General features: G+C 35.2%; 1 protein-coding gene across 3 annotated transcripts in view; it reads left to right on the top strand.

Moving 5' to 3' along the window:
* LOC106458758 (protein FAM117B-like) overlaps positions 1–16,040 on the top strand; it is a 215,150-nt gene that overhangs the window by 193,426 nt on the left and 5,684 nt on the right. For all 3 annotated transcript variants that reach the window (XR_002610435.1, XM_022385069.1, XM_013918307.2), the window contains 5 exons: positions 1,693–1,776; positions 2,704–3,024; positions 3,524–3,589; positions 5,364–5,574; positions 8,177–8,306. Coding sequence is in view for 2 of the 3 variants with exons in the window: in XM_022385069.1 (XP_022240777.1) it covers positions 1,693–1,776; positions 2,704–3,024; positions 3,524–3,589; positions 5,364–5,574; positions 8,177–8,306 (812 nt within the window). In the remaining variant the exon portion in view is untranslated. The remainder of the gene's footprint in view (positions 1–1,692; positions 1,777–2,703; positions 3,025–3,523; positions 3,590–5,363; positions 5,575–8,176; positions 8,307–16,040) is intronic.

A 16,040-nucleotide genomic window follows, 5' to 3' on the forward strand; every position in this document is an offset into this window, starting at 1 on the left:
AGGTAATTCGAAGAAAAAACAAAGTGTTACTGTTTCTTATTTGTAGAAGGTTTAAGAGGAAAGACGACAACATAATGAACTAATTCATCACAATACCTGAAAACTCTGACTTCACTTTTTTGAAAAATGAAATGGTCTTTCCTTTTATTCCCGATCAACAATCAAATATCTTTTCTTGAATTATGAATAACACGAATGGATTGAAATATTTAATTAAATTATCTAAAATAAACCTTCGTTTCGGTGCATTACTGAAATTAGCTTGAATTCTTCATAACCTCTGATTGGTGGGTGACCCAACGGGTCACGGGTGGTCTAGTAATTATTGTAGATTATAAGTTTAGAATCACATTCATGTGTATTTCTGTTGACTTAAATTTTGAAGCTTAATGCACATTATTGAGTCGTAGTAAAATTTCATAAATATAGCGTTTGGGCACTAAAAAAGAATATCAAATAATGTCAGTTTTGTTTGGCTGATTCTTGGGGTTAGCCGGCAATGTGCAAGTTTCTTTGTTATTTCAAACTCTGCAGGAAATGTTTGAACATTTTCTCACTTAGAGAGGGTGTTCTGTGAAGTATCAAACTGCCAGGTGTTAACTTGGAATTTTCGTAGTAACTGACCAGTTGAATTGCCAATTCTAACAGTGAATTCATTAGTTGCATGGATCAGATTCTTCCAATCAAAAAAGAAAAACTGAACTTTTGGTACATTTCTTCGTACAGTTCATAAGAATCTTAACTTGTTAAGCACTTTTCTCTCAGTTTCTGGAACTATATTAAGATAGAGATAACGACGTATGATTACCACTGTTTGTATTCCAAGGAACACTTTTTGTACTGATATTGTGGTTGGATCAAGAATTCAAGAAAATGCTTGCATATCACACGTCTGATGATTTTGTTTATTTTAACGTCAAGCTACACAGTGGACTATCTTCGCTCTGTCCACCGTGAGGAATCGATCCCCAAATTTGAGTGTTTAAGTTCATAAACTTATTGCTGACCCACTCATGATGGTAGTTTCGATTGTGTGATGAGAAAGATGTCCATCGAATTTTAGTTAGTTTAAAAAATACAATACTAAATGTAAAACCACAACATAAATTGGACTCTTGTGTAATAATAGTTTTTGTTTTTTTCCTATTAAGTAAAATTATATCTTAAAGTTTCTTGTTGTGCATCACAAAGAATAATGTAATGCGTGTTTACAAGAAAAAAAAAATTAGAAACGTTTAATGTCAATGAAATTATTGAAACAGTTTACTTTCTTCAAAAATTCAAGTTTAATTTCTCGTTGAGAGGTTTATAGTATTTTGGGCATGATTTAAAAAATCTTGTAGTGCCATCTATTGAAACGTGCTTTCCAAATCATCATAATTTCGTGACAATCGTTTTCAACTAGCAACAGCGTATATTTTTAACGACGTTTTTATTTGAAACAGAAATGAATATTATTTAGCAGTCAACTTTTATTCAAGGTTTTGAGTACACGTTATCGTTTAAAGCAAGCCTGTCATTATATTCTTGGTTCCTTACTGATAAGAAAATGAAGCAAATCATCATATTTAAAACTGAAAGTGAAATATATATTAGTTCAACCCCATTGCATAGAAACAGTAACAATTTAAATTACAGTAACTGATACTTGGACACATTTATCTAACTTGTAGGTGATGTTTCTAATTACAGACAGATGACTGGGAAGAATTTGATAGGAAGAAAGGATCACAGAGAAAGTCTTCTGGAAATGGTGGTGATCAATTAGAAATGAAGGTATAACTTGGATCATAGTTATGATTTGGTTTGAAGAAGTATGGTGCAGCTTTGGCTGTAACACATAATATTTTTGGCATATGGTTTTATTAAGAACTTCAGACCAAAAGTAAGCCAACTCTGTAGATCAGAATTGTATGACATTCCAATTAGATAATATGCTTAACAGTTATATATCAATACACAGGAAAACAAAAATCTATAAACATTACACTGTAGTTAATTACGAGTTCGGTTCTCTTGTTGATAGTGACATTTCTGGCCATAATTCCAATAATATATCTCAAGGTGTGACTAACTTTGAAGATTTACATTAGTTCCAAATTTACAGTGCACAGTAACCAAGAAATTATTGCAAAACATTTAAAAGATTATAACCCCTAAAGAAAATGGAATAGATTATTACTTACTATAATTACAAGAGTTCAAGTATTACTAGTTACAAGTGTACACGACATGGGATTACTCACAAGAATCCATGCATTACTTGTCATAAATACATAACATAGGATTAATCACAAGGTGTAAGTAGTACTAATCACAAGTGTACAGGTAGGATCATTCAAGTGTATATGGCATAGGGTTATTCACAATTGTACATGAGTTTAGGATCAATCACAAGGGTGTAAGTAGTACCAGTTACAAGTGTACGTGACACAGGATTAATCACAAGGATGCAAACAGTACTAGTTACAAGTGTACAGCTAGGATCAATAATGAACATACATGACACAAGAGAACATGTAAGATTAGTTGCCAGGATAACATGTAGAATTAGTGCTAGCCATAATTATGCCTGTATTAGTTGTTACAAGTGTAGTTAATTGCTAAGAGTTAATAAACATAAGGAATCATCTAGTTTGGAAGTAAGATTATCGTCATTCTTGATACATAATAACATTTCAAATTGTCTTCTTATTGTTTCAGTATATTCGTCAGAGGCTTCAACGGACCAATAAGAGCAATCATGGCCCAGGAGGCTACAGCTCATATCAGAGGCTCAGTCCTTTCCAAGGGGACCATTCTGCCATATCACAGTCTACCCCTACTGGCAGCAATAATGGTTCCATACCGTCCACAGCAACAACAACCACTAGCACTTCATTTTATCAACATTTATATAATGTACCCACACATAGTGGGTTAACAGGAACAGTTAGCAGGTCTCGCACTGGTCCCATTCCAATCCCTCACATTCCAAAGGCCTCCATCCCCCGTATCCGCAGCAGTGTGGAAGGTTTAAATCAGGTAAGTCATTTGTTTTCTTGTCAGAATATGCAACAAGACCACCTGCACTTCAGGTAATACATATCAGTTAGTAATTGAAGAGAGTTGTTGTCTAATTTGTTATGTTATTAATACTATTGTTACTCTCAACTCGTGTTTATTTAGTGCATGGTGCCATTTAATACAAAATCTCAAAAAATAAAAGATTAAGTGCAATTGAAGGTTAAGAGTAACTTTCAGCCAAATACATAGTTTCTAACTATAGCTTAGGGGTCATAAAATAGAGTTATTTTAAAAATAAAATAAAGATCTGGCACTTTTCTCCTGATTAAATGAAGAAAGGCTCCAGACTAACATTACAGAAGGTTCTTTATGGTCTTACTTTATTCTAGCATATTTATCTAGACTGCTTTCTGAGACCATTTATAACATACACATTTTATAAAAAGAAAAAGTATATATTCGTGCTCTAATTACATTATTTGTTATCCGCTATTTTTTATTCATTCTTTTGTTGCAGGAGATAGAAAGACTAGTTCTCAAAGGAATCTCAGGGAATGATGTTGGGGATGTAGAGCTTGAGAGGGTGAGTGAAATTACATTCATTGTTTCTATAAAATTCATTGACCCAAGACAAAAGGCCCTTTGTTAGTCTGAAAGCTCAGGACATAATAAACCTTTTATTTTGTCACTAATTATTACAAATAAATTGTGCTGTATGAAACCTGTAAATGAATTGTATATAATTCATATGAGTGAAACTATAGTTAATCATAATGCTTTACACTGTGTAGGATGTCAAAAGGTTGCAATTTCCTAGTTTTTTGTTAGCATGTATTTTGAGGTGGTTCAAAGATAAAATAAACACTTTAGATAGCTAAATAAGATTACATCTTTACTTTTTAGGGTGTTTTACTTGAAGTTCCTTCAAGTTGTTACTTTCTCATTAAAGATTTTATGTAGACAATTAAGTGAGATATTATTTCTTTGATTCCACTGAGCACTTTTAAGTTTTTGTGCCATAATATTACTCATCAACAGGTCATGTGAGTAAAGGTAATAGTATGCCATTACTTCCATTGTTATAGCAGTGGTATGCCATCTTTTCCATTGCTACAGGAGGATGGTGAACAGAAATATAGATAATTTACAATCTAAAAGGTTGATCTTATCTTACTCCTGAAAAATCTCTTTTTCTTGAATTTGCCATTTCAATTCTTTAGAAGTATTAAGCTAAGACCATTCTTTTAGATTTTAAATCAAGATGACTTACTCCAGTTTCCAAAAAATTTAAAACACAGATACCTGTCAAGGGGGCTTAAAGTAACATAAAGCAGCACTTAAGATACCACTTAGCATTGTTAAAATTAGTAGTTTATAGTCCAGTTGTGTTTAGAATGATTAACAAGAAGAGCTGTTGTCACATTTCAGTCAAAAAGAATGTTAAAATTGAAAATGACATAGCAAGTTAAACATGTGTCAGTTAATATTAAACTTGACAAACCAGTAGGTAAGCAGTTGAATTTACAATGCAGATTCTAATTGGAATTTCTAGGTGGGGCTAGCTGTTACTACTGGCATTTGATATGGGTACTATATACAGTTAAAATCTCAAGTGGGGCATAAATAGGTAATTTTGTTTACACATTTTTGCTAAATACTCTTTAAGCAGTGTTGTGTTTTGCAGTCACTTAATATGCTTTTTAAATAACTACAGATTTCTATAATAATGGGTGAATATGAAACCAGTTTATCTTTGTAACAGTATGTATTCATAATTCACTGGTTTCTGTAGAAGAAAATAGAAAGCCACCTAAAAAATTATGTAGCTTTGACAACTCTTGGTAGAGGTAGAAGTTAATTAGTTAGTCATGTTCTCTCAGAACTCTTGATATTTATATTTTACTTTCATACACGTTTATTTTCTGATCTTTGCTATATGCTTTTATACACTTAACTAAACAATCACAATTTTTTGAACTAGCTTAAATGTACCATTATAGAAAAATTCATTGGAATTTATGTATTTATTTTTCAAATATTTTAATTCAACCCTTTGGTATTTGAATGCATTAACATTGAACATTTGCTATTCTCTTGATATATATAACATACAGCAATACTTTTATACTGATGTGGTGACTAAAATGTTCTTTTTTATAACATTGTCAGATTTTCAAAGCTACAAAATTACAACCTACTATTATAATATGTTTATTTTAACTCAAATTAGTTGGCTTTCATTGTGAAATGATAATAAAAATAGTGACAGGAACACTTTTTTCTGTGTATTTTTCTTTATTGCATATATTTCAGTTATGTCAAATGACAGATAAGTGTATGTGGAAAATGTTTTGTAGGATGTAGAACCTCCTCCAGATGGACACCGAGCCCCCATTGCTGACCTCTTTAGGTCCACCACAGCCATATCCACACGAAATGTGAACACACAAACTCCCTCTGGTAGAGGAGAGAGTTGCCCTAGTAGTGGTGCAACTAGCCGCAGTCAGTCAGTTTCACCGATTGTTTCATTTCTAGGCCAAATGGACAGCTCTCAGCCTGCCAGTAGAGGTAAGTCAGTGTCTCAAGTAAAGTTTTTATTCATCAATTTTTATGTGCTTTAATGGTTAGTAGTGTGCTGCTAACATCTAGAAGATAATATCTCTAAAGACTTGTAACTGTAAGCACAATTAGCCTCTCTTTCTGTCATAGTTGAGAAAAATTAGGTATTTCTCAGAAAATAAGTACCTAATTAATTAGAACATTTACTAACAAGTAATGTGTTTACAGCTTTTTATTCCTGTAGAATATTCAGTAACAAGTAATGTCTTTATGTATGGCTTGATTTCTCTATAGAACATTCAAAAACAAGTAATGTGTTTATCTGTGTCTTGTTATCTCTGTAGAACATTCATTAACAAGTAATGTCTTTATCTACAGCTTGTTATTCCTGTAGAACATTCAATAACAAGTAATGTCTTTATCTGTGGCTTGTTATTCCTGTAGAACATTCAATAACAAGTAATGTCTTTATCTACAGCTTGTTATTCCTGTAGAACATTCAATAACAAGTAATGTCTTTATCTACAGCTTGTTATTCCTGTAGAACATTCAGTAACAAGTAATGTCTTTATCTGTGGCTTCTTACTTATAGAACATTCAATAACAAATAATGTCTTTATCTGTGGCTTGTTATCCCTGTTGAACATTCAATAACAAGTAATGTTTTTATCTACAGTTTGTTATCCATGTAGAACATTCGGTAACAAGTAATCTCTTTATCTGTGGCTTGTTATCCCTCTAGAACATTCAGTAACAAGTAATGTATTTATCTGTGGCTGGTTATCCCTGTAGAACATTCAGTAACAAGCAATGTCTTTATCTGTGGCTTATCCCTGTAAAGCATTCAATAACATTAAAATTCAATTTTCCAGTTGCCATTCTCCAGTCTACTCACTATCTTTAAATTGAAAGTGGCTCTTTATTTCCTTACCTGTTTATACTATTCTACCATTCACTTCTCAAAACTCACCCAGTGGGAAGTATTGCCTCACAGCATATACTTACTTCCCTAAACCCTTATTAAGTCAGGAGAATGGAAAGCATTAAACTCATCTGCTCTATGTTCTAGAGTGCCCGCAGTTGAGATTTTGATGACGAGGAACCCACTTTATAGAAAATAAAAGTTTGGAGATGGCTTGACTGGGTAATGAAGAATACTTTATTGTAAATTTACAGATGCTTCACAGCACAATGCAGTGAGAATTAGGACAAGGGTGTCCATGTCTATGTAGTGCTGGGCATCCCCTATTGTATAATTTATCAATTTCCCAGTAGTTTGGCCAGCTGGATGAGGCAAAGTGTTTTCCTCACACAACAGAAGGGACTTTGTTCCAATTTCTGTATGTAAAGTAAATAAATTGAACAACAGAACACATACCAAATTGTATAGTCTGATCATTGCTCTAGCCTCACTACATCTCATGTCCAACTGACCTGTTGTGTGAAAATGTTTTATTGGTCATGTCTGTTTTTGCCCATCCCCGTGACACATTGGCATATTTTGTCTTCCTCCTTTCATAATTCCATCAAGATGTAGAGTAAACAGTATCTCAGAAGTGTTACCCCTCTAGTAAGCCCCCACTATAGGGTGTCACACTCCATGGGCTTTGCCCTTCAGTAGCCATCTCTGAAGGAAGTTCATGTAGGCTTTCACAATTGCACCAACCCCTCCATCACATCAGTGTGGAATTCTATCTACTGTGTGCAGATTGGTAAGTATAGCATTTCAGAAGTTAACATTTTCCTTACCTGAACACCGCTAGAAACCGGGTTTCAATACCCGTGGTGGGCAGAGCACAGATAGCTCTTTGTGTAGCTTTGTGCTTAATAACAAACAAACAACTCTTACCTGAAAAAGTATTTCTTATAGATACTTAACTCTCTGTCTACCTTCCTTTCCCACCCACTACCAGTACACATTATTCTTGCCTCATGTAAAAATGAGGTTATATTCGAGTGCAAGTACTTACGGGAATCTACTGTGCATGGAAGATATGTCACCATCCTATTAGTGAAGGGCTACTGTTTCATGATAATTACATCATGCACTATTGCAGTTCATGTTATAACATTTGTCTTAGTTGGGAGATGACTCAAAGAACCTTTTGTTATTTCACTAAGTATATTTAAGTATTTAAGAATAATATTACAACACAAAGAGATCATGTGGTTCAAGTTAATAGTATGCCATTATTTTCACTGATACAACATTGTTTGCCACTATTAAAGAGCCTAGTTTGACTAGTTGGCAATTTAAATAGTGTATCTTATTTAATGTTAGTCATGGATATTTTAAGCTTTTGAGTTGAGTCTTGTTATGTAATTATTCCTCATTCAGAAATGATGTAGGATGAGTTTCACATTTTGAACATTACAGTAAATTACTTTATATTTGGAAAAATCTTTAACTATTCAAAGACAGTGAAAAAAGACTGACAAAATAAATCAACTTAATTACAAAAATATATGTTTAAATACCATTGTTTAGATTAAAGTAATCTGAATCTATAGTTTTTCAACAATTTTTTGCAATTCTGCAAAAATAATCAACAATAATATAATGATCAAATAAGAACTGAATTAAGATTATTTTTGTGTATTACTCTTACAGAAGGAAGTAAAAGTGCCTCACCTGATCTAGACTGTAGCTTTAAATTTGGCACAAGCCCTCGTATTAATAGGTTTTTGGCCAGAGAGCCTCCAGATGGGTGTGAAAAAGTGAAAATTTTAGAAGAACGAAGGTAAGCTTGCAAAGTTATCCTTATTGTATATTCCTAAATGTTTCATGAAATAATGAAATAGTTAAAAAGTAATTGAGGAGACCCAATAAAAACATTTCAGTTAATGTTATAATCTGATATTCAGGTAGAATGATATCAAAGAGGTAAGCTTAATTATTTGCAAAATGCATATTCTAAAAATATTATGTAGTCATATAAACAAGGAAGTAAAGGATGACAAGTAACACAAATGATCAAGCAAAATAATATATTCATTTCCACTAGTTGTCAGTCATAGCTTACTGGTCAGCTTCTAGTTGTTTGAACTTGCTGAGAAGGTTCCAACTACATCCACACAGATCAAGAACTAAAGAAATAATAATGTATTTCCACACTATCAAGTAAGACAAAAATCCTAGTGAGGTATCCCACAATCCTTAGATTACCTACATCACTGACTGTTTCAAATAACATATACGTGAGAGAGAACCCCAAACTCATACCAACTTGTATGAGTGTCTGTGCCACCCCTTGAGATGGGTTTGCTCCACCCCAGAGAATAGATAGACATAGGATCAGACTGGTACACTCTTTTATGGGGTAGCAATTGCTATATGTAACCTTTATCTAAATAAAGGATTGGTATGTGTTTATTACCTTCCAATATCTAGTTTACAAGGATTTCATTAAATAAGCACAGAACACCTATGTGAAAAGTTGAAAACTTTCTTAAATATATTATTCAGGGAATATAAGGTGTAACCCCAGAATAATTCATGTAAAGCCGAAAATTTTAGGATAGGTTTACTTTGTTATGTACTGCAACATATATATTCAAAAGTGATAAAATCAGGGTATGTACCACTCCTTTTCATTGCAAGTGCGGCTCTCCAAGGAAGCTTATCTTTAACTTGGAAATGATGAAACAAAAAATTAAAAAACAATTTCTTGGTTATTAATCAGTTTGATTCAAAAGTCAGGAAGCCCTTCAGTTATTCATGTGTCTGAACCTCCCACTCCTTCCTATAATGGTGGATGAGACTTTCCGGACATTTTCAGCTTTATCCTAGTTATTACGAGGTTAAACAATAGATTTCTGTGCACTAAATGTTTTGTTCTGCCCATTTATCAAAAACAACTGAAAAAAATTTTAATTTTTTCTTGTTATTTTACTTAGTTTCATTTGATAGGTAAATTAAAATGTCAGTTAAATGGAAAAAACAACAACTTTGCTTGTTATTTTATTTAGTTTTCTTTTTTGACAGATAAATGCATATACAATGACTTTGTTACAATAATTCTTGAAAACAATCCAATCCAGAGCTAGCTATCTAGCTCCCTCTACTATTATAGCACAATCCTCACTTTCTCAATTGCCATTCAGATGTGTGTTTTAACTCGTTTTCTATGTGACTACAAAATTTTAATTATGCTTATTCATGAATTTATATAAGTTTCAACTTCTTGTGTTTAATTTCCATTGTTTCTACTTGTTTTAGAAATTAGTTCATATGAATTTTAGGTTTGATATGATGAGTGATGAAATTCCTGGGTTAGTAGACAATGGTTTTGACACAAGTCTACAGTTCTCAGGGTTGACGATGTCTGCTGGGGAAGCACAGGCTATAAATCGAGGGGAATTCTTGACTCACGTTTGGCCGTAGTTCTCTTCCTTTCACGTTACGATTTTTTGTGTGGAAGGATATAACTACTGCTGGGTTAGGTATTGTTCCCAGGTGTTCTGCGGCAAGTTTTTCAGTGTGTATTCCTCATTCCCAGTAGGTATACCCATGTTTAACGAGTTTATGTGTGCTTGTGTGGATGGACCTAATTTTTCCACTCAATAATTTAGGTCTTTCCTGTTTTCTCTGCTTAGTATTTGGTAAGTTAGATTTTTTATAATTCTTTTACCATCTAAGTTACTTTAGTTTACATTTGCATTTAGAGTTTGTTTATTACTTTGTTTTTGTTTAATTTTCGGTATGTACTGGTTTTGCACGATCATTACTGTTTGGGTAATTATACCTTCGGCTAATTTTGTGGGTGTGTTGGTTCATTATTTTTACTCCTTTTCACTGTTTATGTAATTTAATTTGTAAGTTCCTTTTTCTTTACTACTAGTCACATCTAATTGGGGAAAGAGACTTGAGTCAAAATGTATTATTGTTAACTGGGTGCCTTTTTATTTTGATATTCTTCAGGGTAAGTTTTACTTTCGTGTCCTTTGTCTTATAAATCCTTTGGATGTACTTGTATGTTTGATATTTAAGGGTCTTTTATCTTCTAAATTCCTTTAGTGGTTTTGTACTTTAGGTGTTGCTTATTGTTTTATGTTTTAGGTGGAATTTCATAGTTTTGTGGGTTTGTTATTCTTACATACTTTGTAAAATCTACAAATTTCTAAGTTTTGTTAGTTCCTTAGTATTGAGTACTTTCTCTAAGTATGTTAGTTTAATTGTCTTTTTGGCTACGCTTCATGACAGTTCTGTGGATTATATGATTTCTGCCTTTATTTTCACTCCCTTCTATCCACTTCCCTGATTTCCTTCCCTCCTCCACGAGATCATACCTCATCCAGTCATTTGCTGAGTCTGTTGGACACCTCCTACACAAAGGAGTTATCGAACGAGTGATGTCCACACAACTGGGATATAACTACTGTCTATTTGTTGTCTTCAAAAACATGGGAGATTGGAGACCCATAATACATCTGTCCCAGCTGTATATCTGGAGACATCTTGTTTCACCATGGAGTCATACCTCTCACTTCAGTGTTTTTTTTTTCTCTTTGGATGACCAAGTTTGATTGGACATATACCTATCTTCATATTCCAATTGCCCCAGTGTCACATCATTTTCTTCAGTTTGTTCACAGAGTTTCTGTCTTCCAGTTCTGGGTGCTGCCATTCAGTCTTTCTTCAGCTTCGTATTTATTTTTTCGAGTGGTACACTCCTTTGCATGTCATCTTCACTCACTTGATCTTAGGACTCACTATTACATGGAATGACTAGCTATTGCTTGCCCCTTCCTATGCCCAGTCAGTCACTTACACCAGCGTAATTCTTCGAGAAGGTGCTCTGGTGGGGTTTCTCATCAAGTTGAAGAAGTCCTTTACTATCCCCACACAGTATCTTATTCGCTTGGGGGTTTTCATCAGTTCCCATCTTGGTCGGGCCCAGCCTTCTCCACTTTGGTTCCTGGATATGAAACAGGCATTCACGAAGGCCCTACCTTCTCCTTCTCTCTCTGCGCAAGAGGTTCTATGTCTTTTGGGGATGTGGGCTTCCTTGGTAGCTCTCATTCCCTCTGCCTTGTCCTGAGCCTCATCTGTTCACAGATGCTTCCTTGATAGATTGGGGGCTTTTCTCAATTCCCAAGAGATTTTGGGTCATGATCAGTCAAGGAGGCTACTCTCCATATCAACATATTGGAACCTTTAGCAGTTCATCAGGCTCTGTATCATTTCCTTCTGCTTTTGTGGTTATGGTTTATTATGACAATTCCACTGTCGTCAGCTATCTCATCAAGCAAGGGGAACCAAGTCCAGGTCTCTGTGTTTTCAGACTCTGGATCTCCTGTATTAGGCCAACAGCCAAGACATGATGGTTCTGGTGTGTTACGTACCCAGATTTATGAATCTTGTGGCTAACTGCTTATCCTGTCCCAACCAGGTTCTCCCCATGGAGTGGTCCCTTCATCCTTAGGTATTTCTATGGGTGTGTTCTCAACTGGGAACACTGCATATATATACATTTGCCACTCACTGGAATGCCAAATTTCCTTTTTTTTTGTCTCCAGTTCCTCACTCCTCAGCTCTGGGGTGGATACTTTCAGTTGAGATTGAAGAGGCTTCACCTATATGCCTACCCTCCAATCAGACTCCTCTTCAGAGGTCTCCTTATTCAGACCACTCTTTGTCGTGTTCTGCTAGTTTGCTCCATATTGCCTGGCTCAGACGTGATTCCCTCTGCTCTGGCCCTTACTGGAGCAACAACCCCTGCCTTTCCCTCTGTCCTGATTGCTTCTCCGACAACCACAATAGGATGTATTTCATCCCAATCTCATCAAACTCTATCTTCACATGTGGCTTTTTTTCTGGTCCCTTGCCTCAGCTCAGGGATTTGCCCCTCGTGTAACATCTTTCCTTGCCCATACTATTTGCCCTTCCTCCTTGTATATGTATCAGAGGTATTGGTCTTAATTCAGACTTTGGTCTATTTGCCATGGCTTCTGACCATCCTGTTTTTCTGTTTCTCCTGAGTGGGGTTTGTACAATAAACTAAATTAAACTTCATAGCTCAAATGTACCCACTCAGTGAAAAGAGGGCTATCATCATTATACTTATTCATTATGCAATATCATAATATTCTGGATCCAAGGCACTTCTTCCACATGTTTTTGCCTGGGCTGACTACACTTGTTGATCATAAGATAAATTTCTTATCCAAGGTGCTTCCACTGGATGTTTTTGCCCAGATGGACCACACTTGGCATAATCCAACATATCCCAAGGCACTTCCCCTGAATGTTTTTACCCAGGTGGACTGCACTTGGCCTATTCAAATACAATTTAGGTCCTTTAGCCCCAGCCACCTATACATATATATATCACATTATCAGGTACCTTACTATGACTAACTATCACCATGTCCCATGCCTATGATTGCTACATACCTGGACGGATTATGCACTATCTGTTGACAACAGGCTGATTCTGAATTATTTGACAATTTTTCAGCAAACTACTTATTCAGGGTGTTTCCCATGGATTTTTTTTTTATGGGGGACATCATTCTTGTTGCTCAGAATATCCTAGACAAGGTGTTTCCACTGGATGTTTTGCATGGTCAAACAGCAGTTGACATGCTCTGGTGTGCCCCAAGACTCTACCCTTGGCACATATTTATTTGGGCCCAATTTTGATTACACACTAGACATTCTATTTATGTCCACGCTGTGCTGTTTTACATTATAGTTCTACAGCACTTCTCCACAGAACAATGCTGTACATCTCTTTCTTGAGGCTATGGTGCCTGCCTATTACTTACTGTCCTATATGCATTACTGTGTTTGTAACTGGGCAAAGAGCATAGCTCTTACAAAAGTAGTGCTATACCCCATAGGTGTGCCTTCTTTTCTTATTATGCCACATCTGTTCTTTCAAGGCAGTTGCTATCTGCTTGTTTGAATACAATTGTGCCTTCACCAGCCCCTCCACCTTTGCAATGTGGGATTCTAACTCTGGGTGAAAGGAAGTAGTGCTGTTTTGGAACTTAACATTTTCTTACACTGAAAATATATTTCCGATAGCTACTTACCCCATCTCACCCACTTCCCATCCTTCCTTCCCGCTGATATGCTGGTGTTACTAGTTTCTACTTACCAATTTTCGAAAATGAGTATTGTGCCAGAACAGTAGTGGGAGCTAGCTGAGCTAGTATAGAAGATGCAGCATGATTGGTGGAGGGTAGTCACATGATCAGCACATATTTTGAAAAGGCATGAAAATGAGGGGTATAAAAGACTGGTGCACTGTTAGTGAAAATATTTTTAACAATGCTTAGAAGGCAAACCAGGATTGAGATAGCTATGGGTTAGGGCAGTAAGTACCTATTGGAAATACATTTTCAGTGTAAGAAAATGTTAACTTTCAATGTTGGACAGTTTTAGGGATGTTGACATAATGAATGTGTCAGCATTAGTGATTGCTTGTAACAGTGTTATCTCAATACTTTGCAAATGACACAACAAGGCAATAATGAGTCAGGATTTGTTCTTTTTTATTCCCAGGGAAACTCTGCTTCATAAGTTGTTGTGTGCATACAGCTGTCAAATACTATATCAACAAAAGATGCCTTAACCCAGTGGTTCTCAAAGTGTAGTCTGCAAGAGCCCTCGAAGTCACATCAAAAGCAGTACCATTGTTTCCATTAATTCTGATGAGTTTTTTTTTGTAGTGAAAAGTGAGTGCAGTTGGGGAAGGACTGGTAGGTGATTTGCAGGATCTTTTTCCCTGGTGAAGTGGTCTGCAGACGAAAAAGTTTGTGAACCACTGCCTTAACCAACCTACACTTTTAACTTTGTTGTAGAAGGACCATTATCAACCATCAAAGACAAATGTTGCAGATGAGTGGTAATGCTTGAAAACATATTTCACATACCTGCTATATATATATATATATCTCTATACCTTGTTGGGCATGGCTAATGAAGGGTACACATATAAGTCTTACACATAAGAATTTATGTTCTCTTAGACATTAGTAGCTGTTGTCTTGATAGTCATATCAATCATCTTGTAAGCAGTGTCTTGAAAACTGACAATGCAGTGTAGTTTTGAAACTTATATTATTGCATATAGTCACCATAATAAGCCAACAATTTTCAAATGTTTTGCTATGTACTTACGAAATCCATAAAGTCAGATAGAAAGTACTGACACTTCTTGTTATTACTTAGGAAGGAACAGAGCCGGGCAAATGCTCTGGTATTCACAGGATCCTCCAGTCAACCAGGCATGTGACTTGGTTTAAAACCTTGGACTTACAAAAGAATTGCAAGATGCACATATGGTGGTGTTTCACCTCATTTGCCATGAGGTCAGTCACACTGCTGAGTTAATAAGAACATTCTTTGCTCTATTCATGACTCTGGTCCATGGCACAATTTCAAATGCTCTCTTGGTTGTCATTATTCTGACTTTATGTCCTGTTCTTCCATATTATGCTTCCTTTTTAACCTCCAGCTTTTCACTTGCTTCTTCACCACAGAACATACAGTCCCTCTTAAAATGAAAGGCATGTCACTAGAACATCAAATGTGGTGCATTAGCTTCTGGTACTTGGGAAGGACCAGCCTCTAAATTTGCCTTATTATGTATTGTGGACACATATAATCTTTCTGTCATTTAGTGTGCAATCTGATAGTCGATACATTTTGCAGATTTGCAGCCAATCTGATCTTGGCTGCCAGATGGGCAGTATTAGAGGATGGTTGTGAAAAGGGTGCAGTTGCATGGTGCCCCAGCACAAAAAAATTAAGAAAATTCAGTCCCTACCATGGGTCCTGGAATAGGACTTAGCAAGGGGCCCTAAGTTAACTAACACCACCTCTGCTACCAGATTAGATTCTTGATAGTCTGGAGTCCTCTACTCACTCTTATGACATCATAGGTTTCTAAGGAGCAAATCCATATTAAACAATTGTTGATCATGTCATTCATTATCACCTGAAAAAATAAAACACTTAATTCATTGAATAAATAGAAAATTATTTCAGTCTAGAATAAAGCAGATGCACAACATACATAAATACAGGTAAGCATATAGCATGTACTTAAAATTAATATTTCTAAATGTTGAACACAATGAATATACCTTCACTTGCAGTTAAAAATGGAGGTGGTTTGGACCATCTAGAATCCCCCTGGCTCTTTCCCTGGTGCTTGAGAAGGGCACTTTTGACATGTTGTAGCATATAAAAAAACTAAACCTATCCTGAAATTTTCAGCATTACACTGATTATTCTTGCAATTTGACCTGAAGTGCCCTAAAGTCATGTACTAATACCATTCTAAAAATATATTCTGAAGTAGTTAAGGAAGAGAGAAATTAACAGTTATTTCAAGTGATAAAATAATACATCAGTGGTCAGAGCTGATGTTTTTTACATTATTTTCAGTTTTCTTTATTTTTGACATACATATATATATTACAAAGACTTCAAATATTAAGCCTTTCCTAACTGGTGTCAT

The sequence above is a fragment of the Limulus polyphemus genome, unplaced genomic scaffold, assembly GCF_000517525.1.
Source record: "Limulus polyphemus unplaced genomic scaffold, Limulus_polyphemus-2.1.2 Scaffold510, whole genome shotgun sequence".
NCBI classification, from domain to species: Eukaryota; Metazoa; Arthropoda; class Merostomata; order Xiphosura; family Limulidae; genus Limulus; species Limulus polyphemus.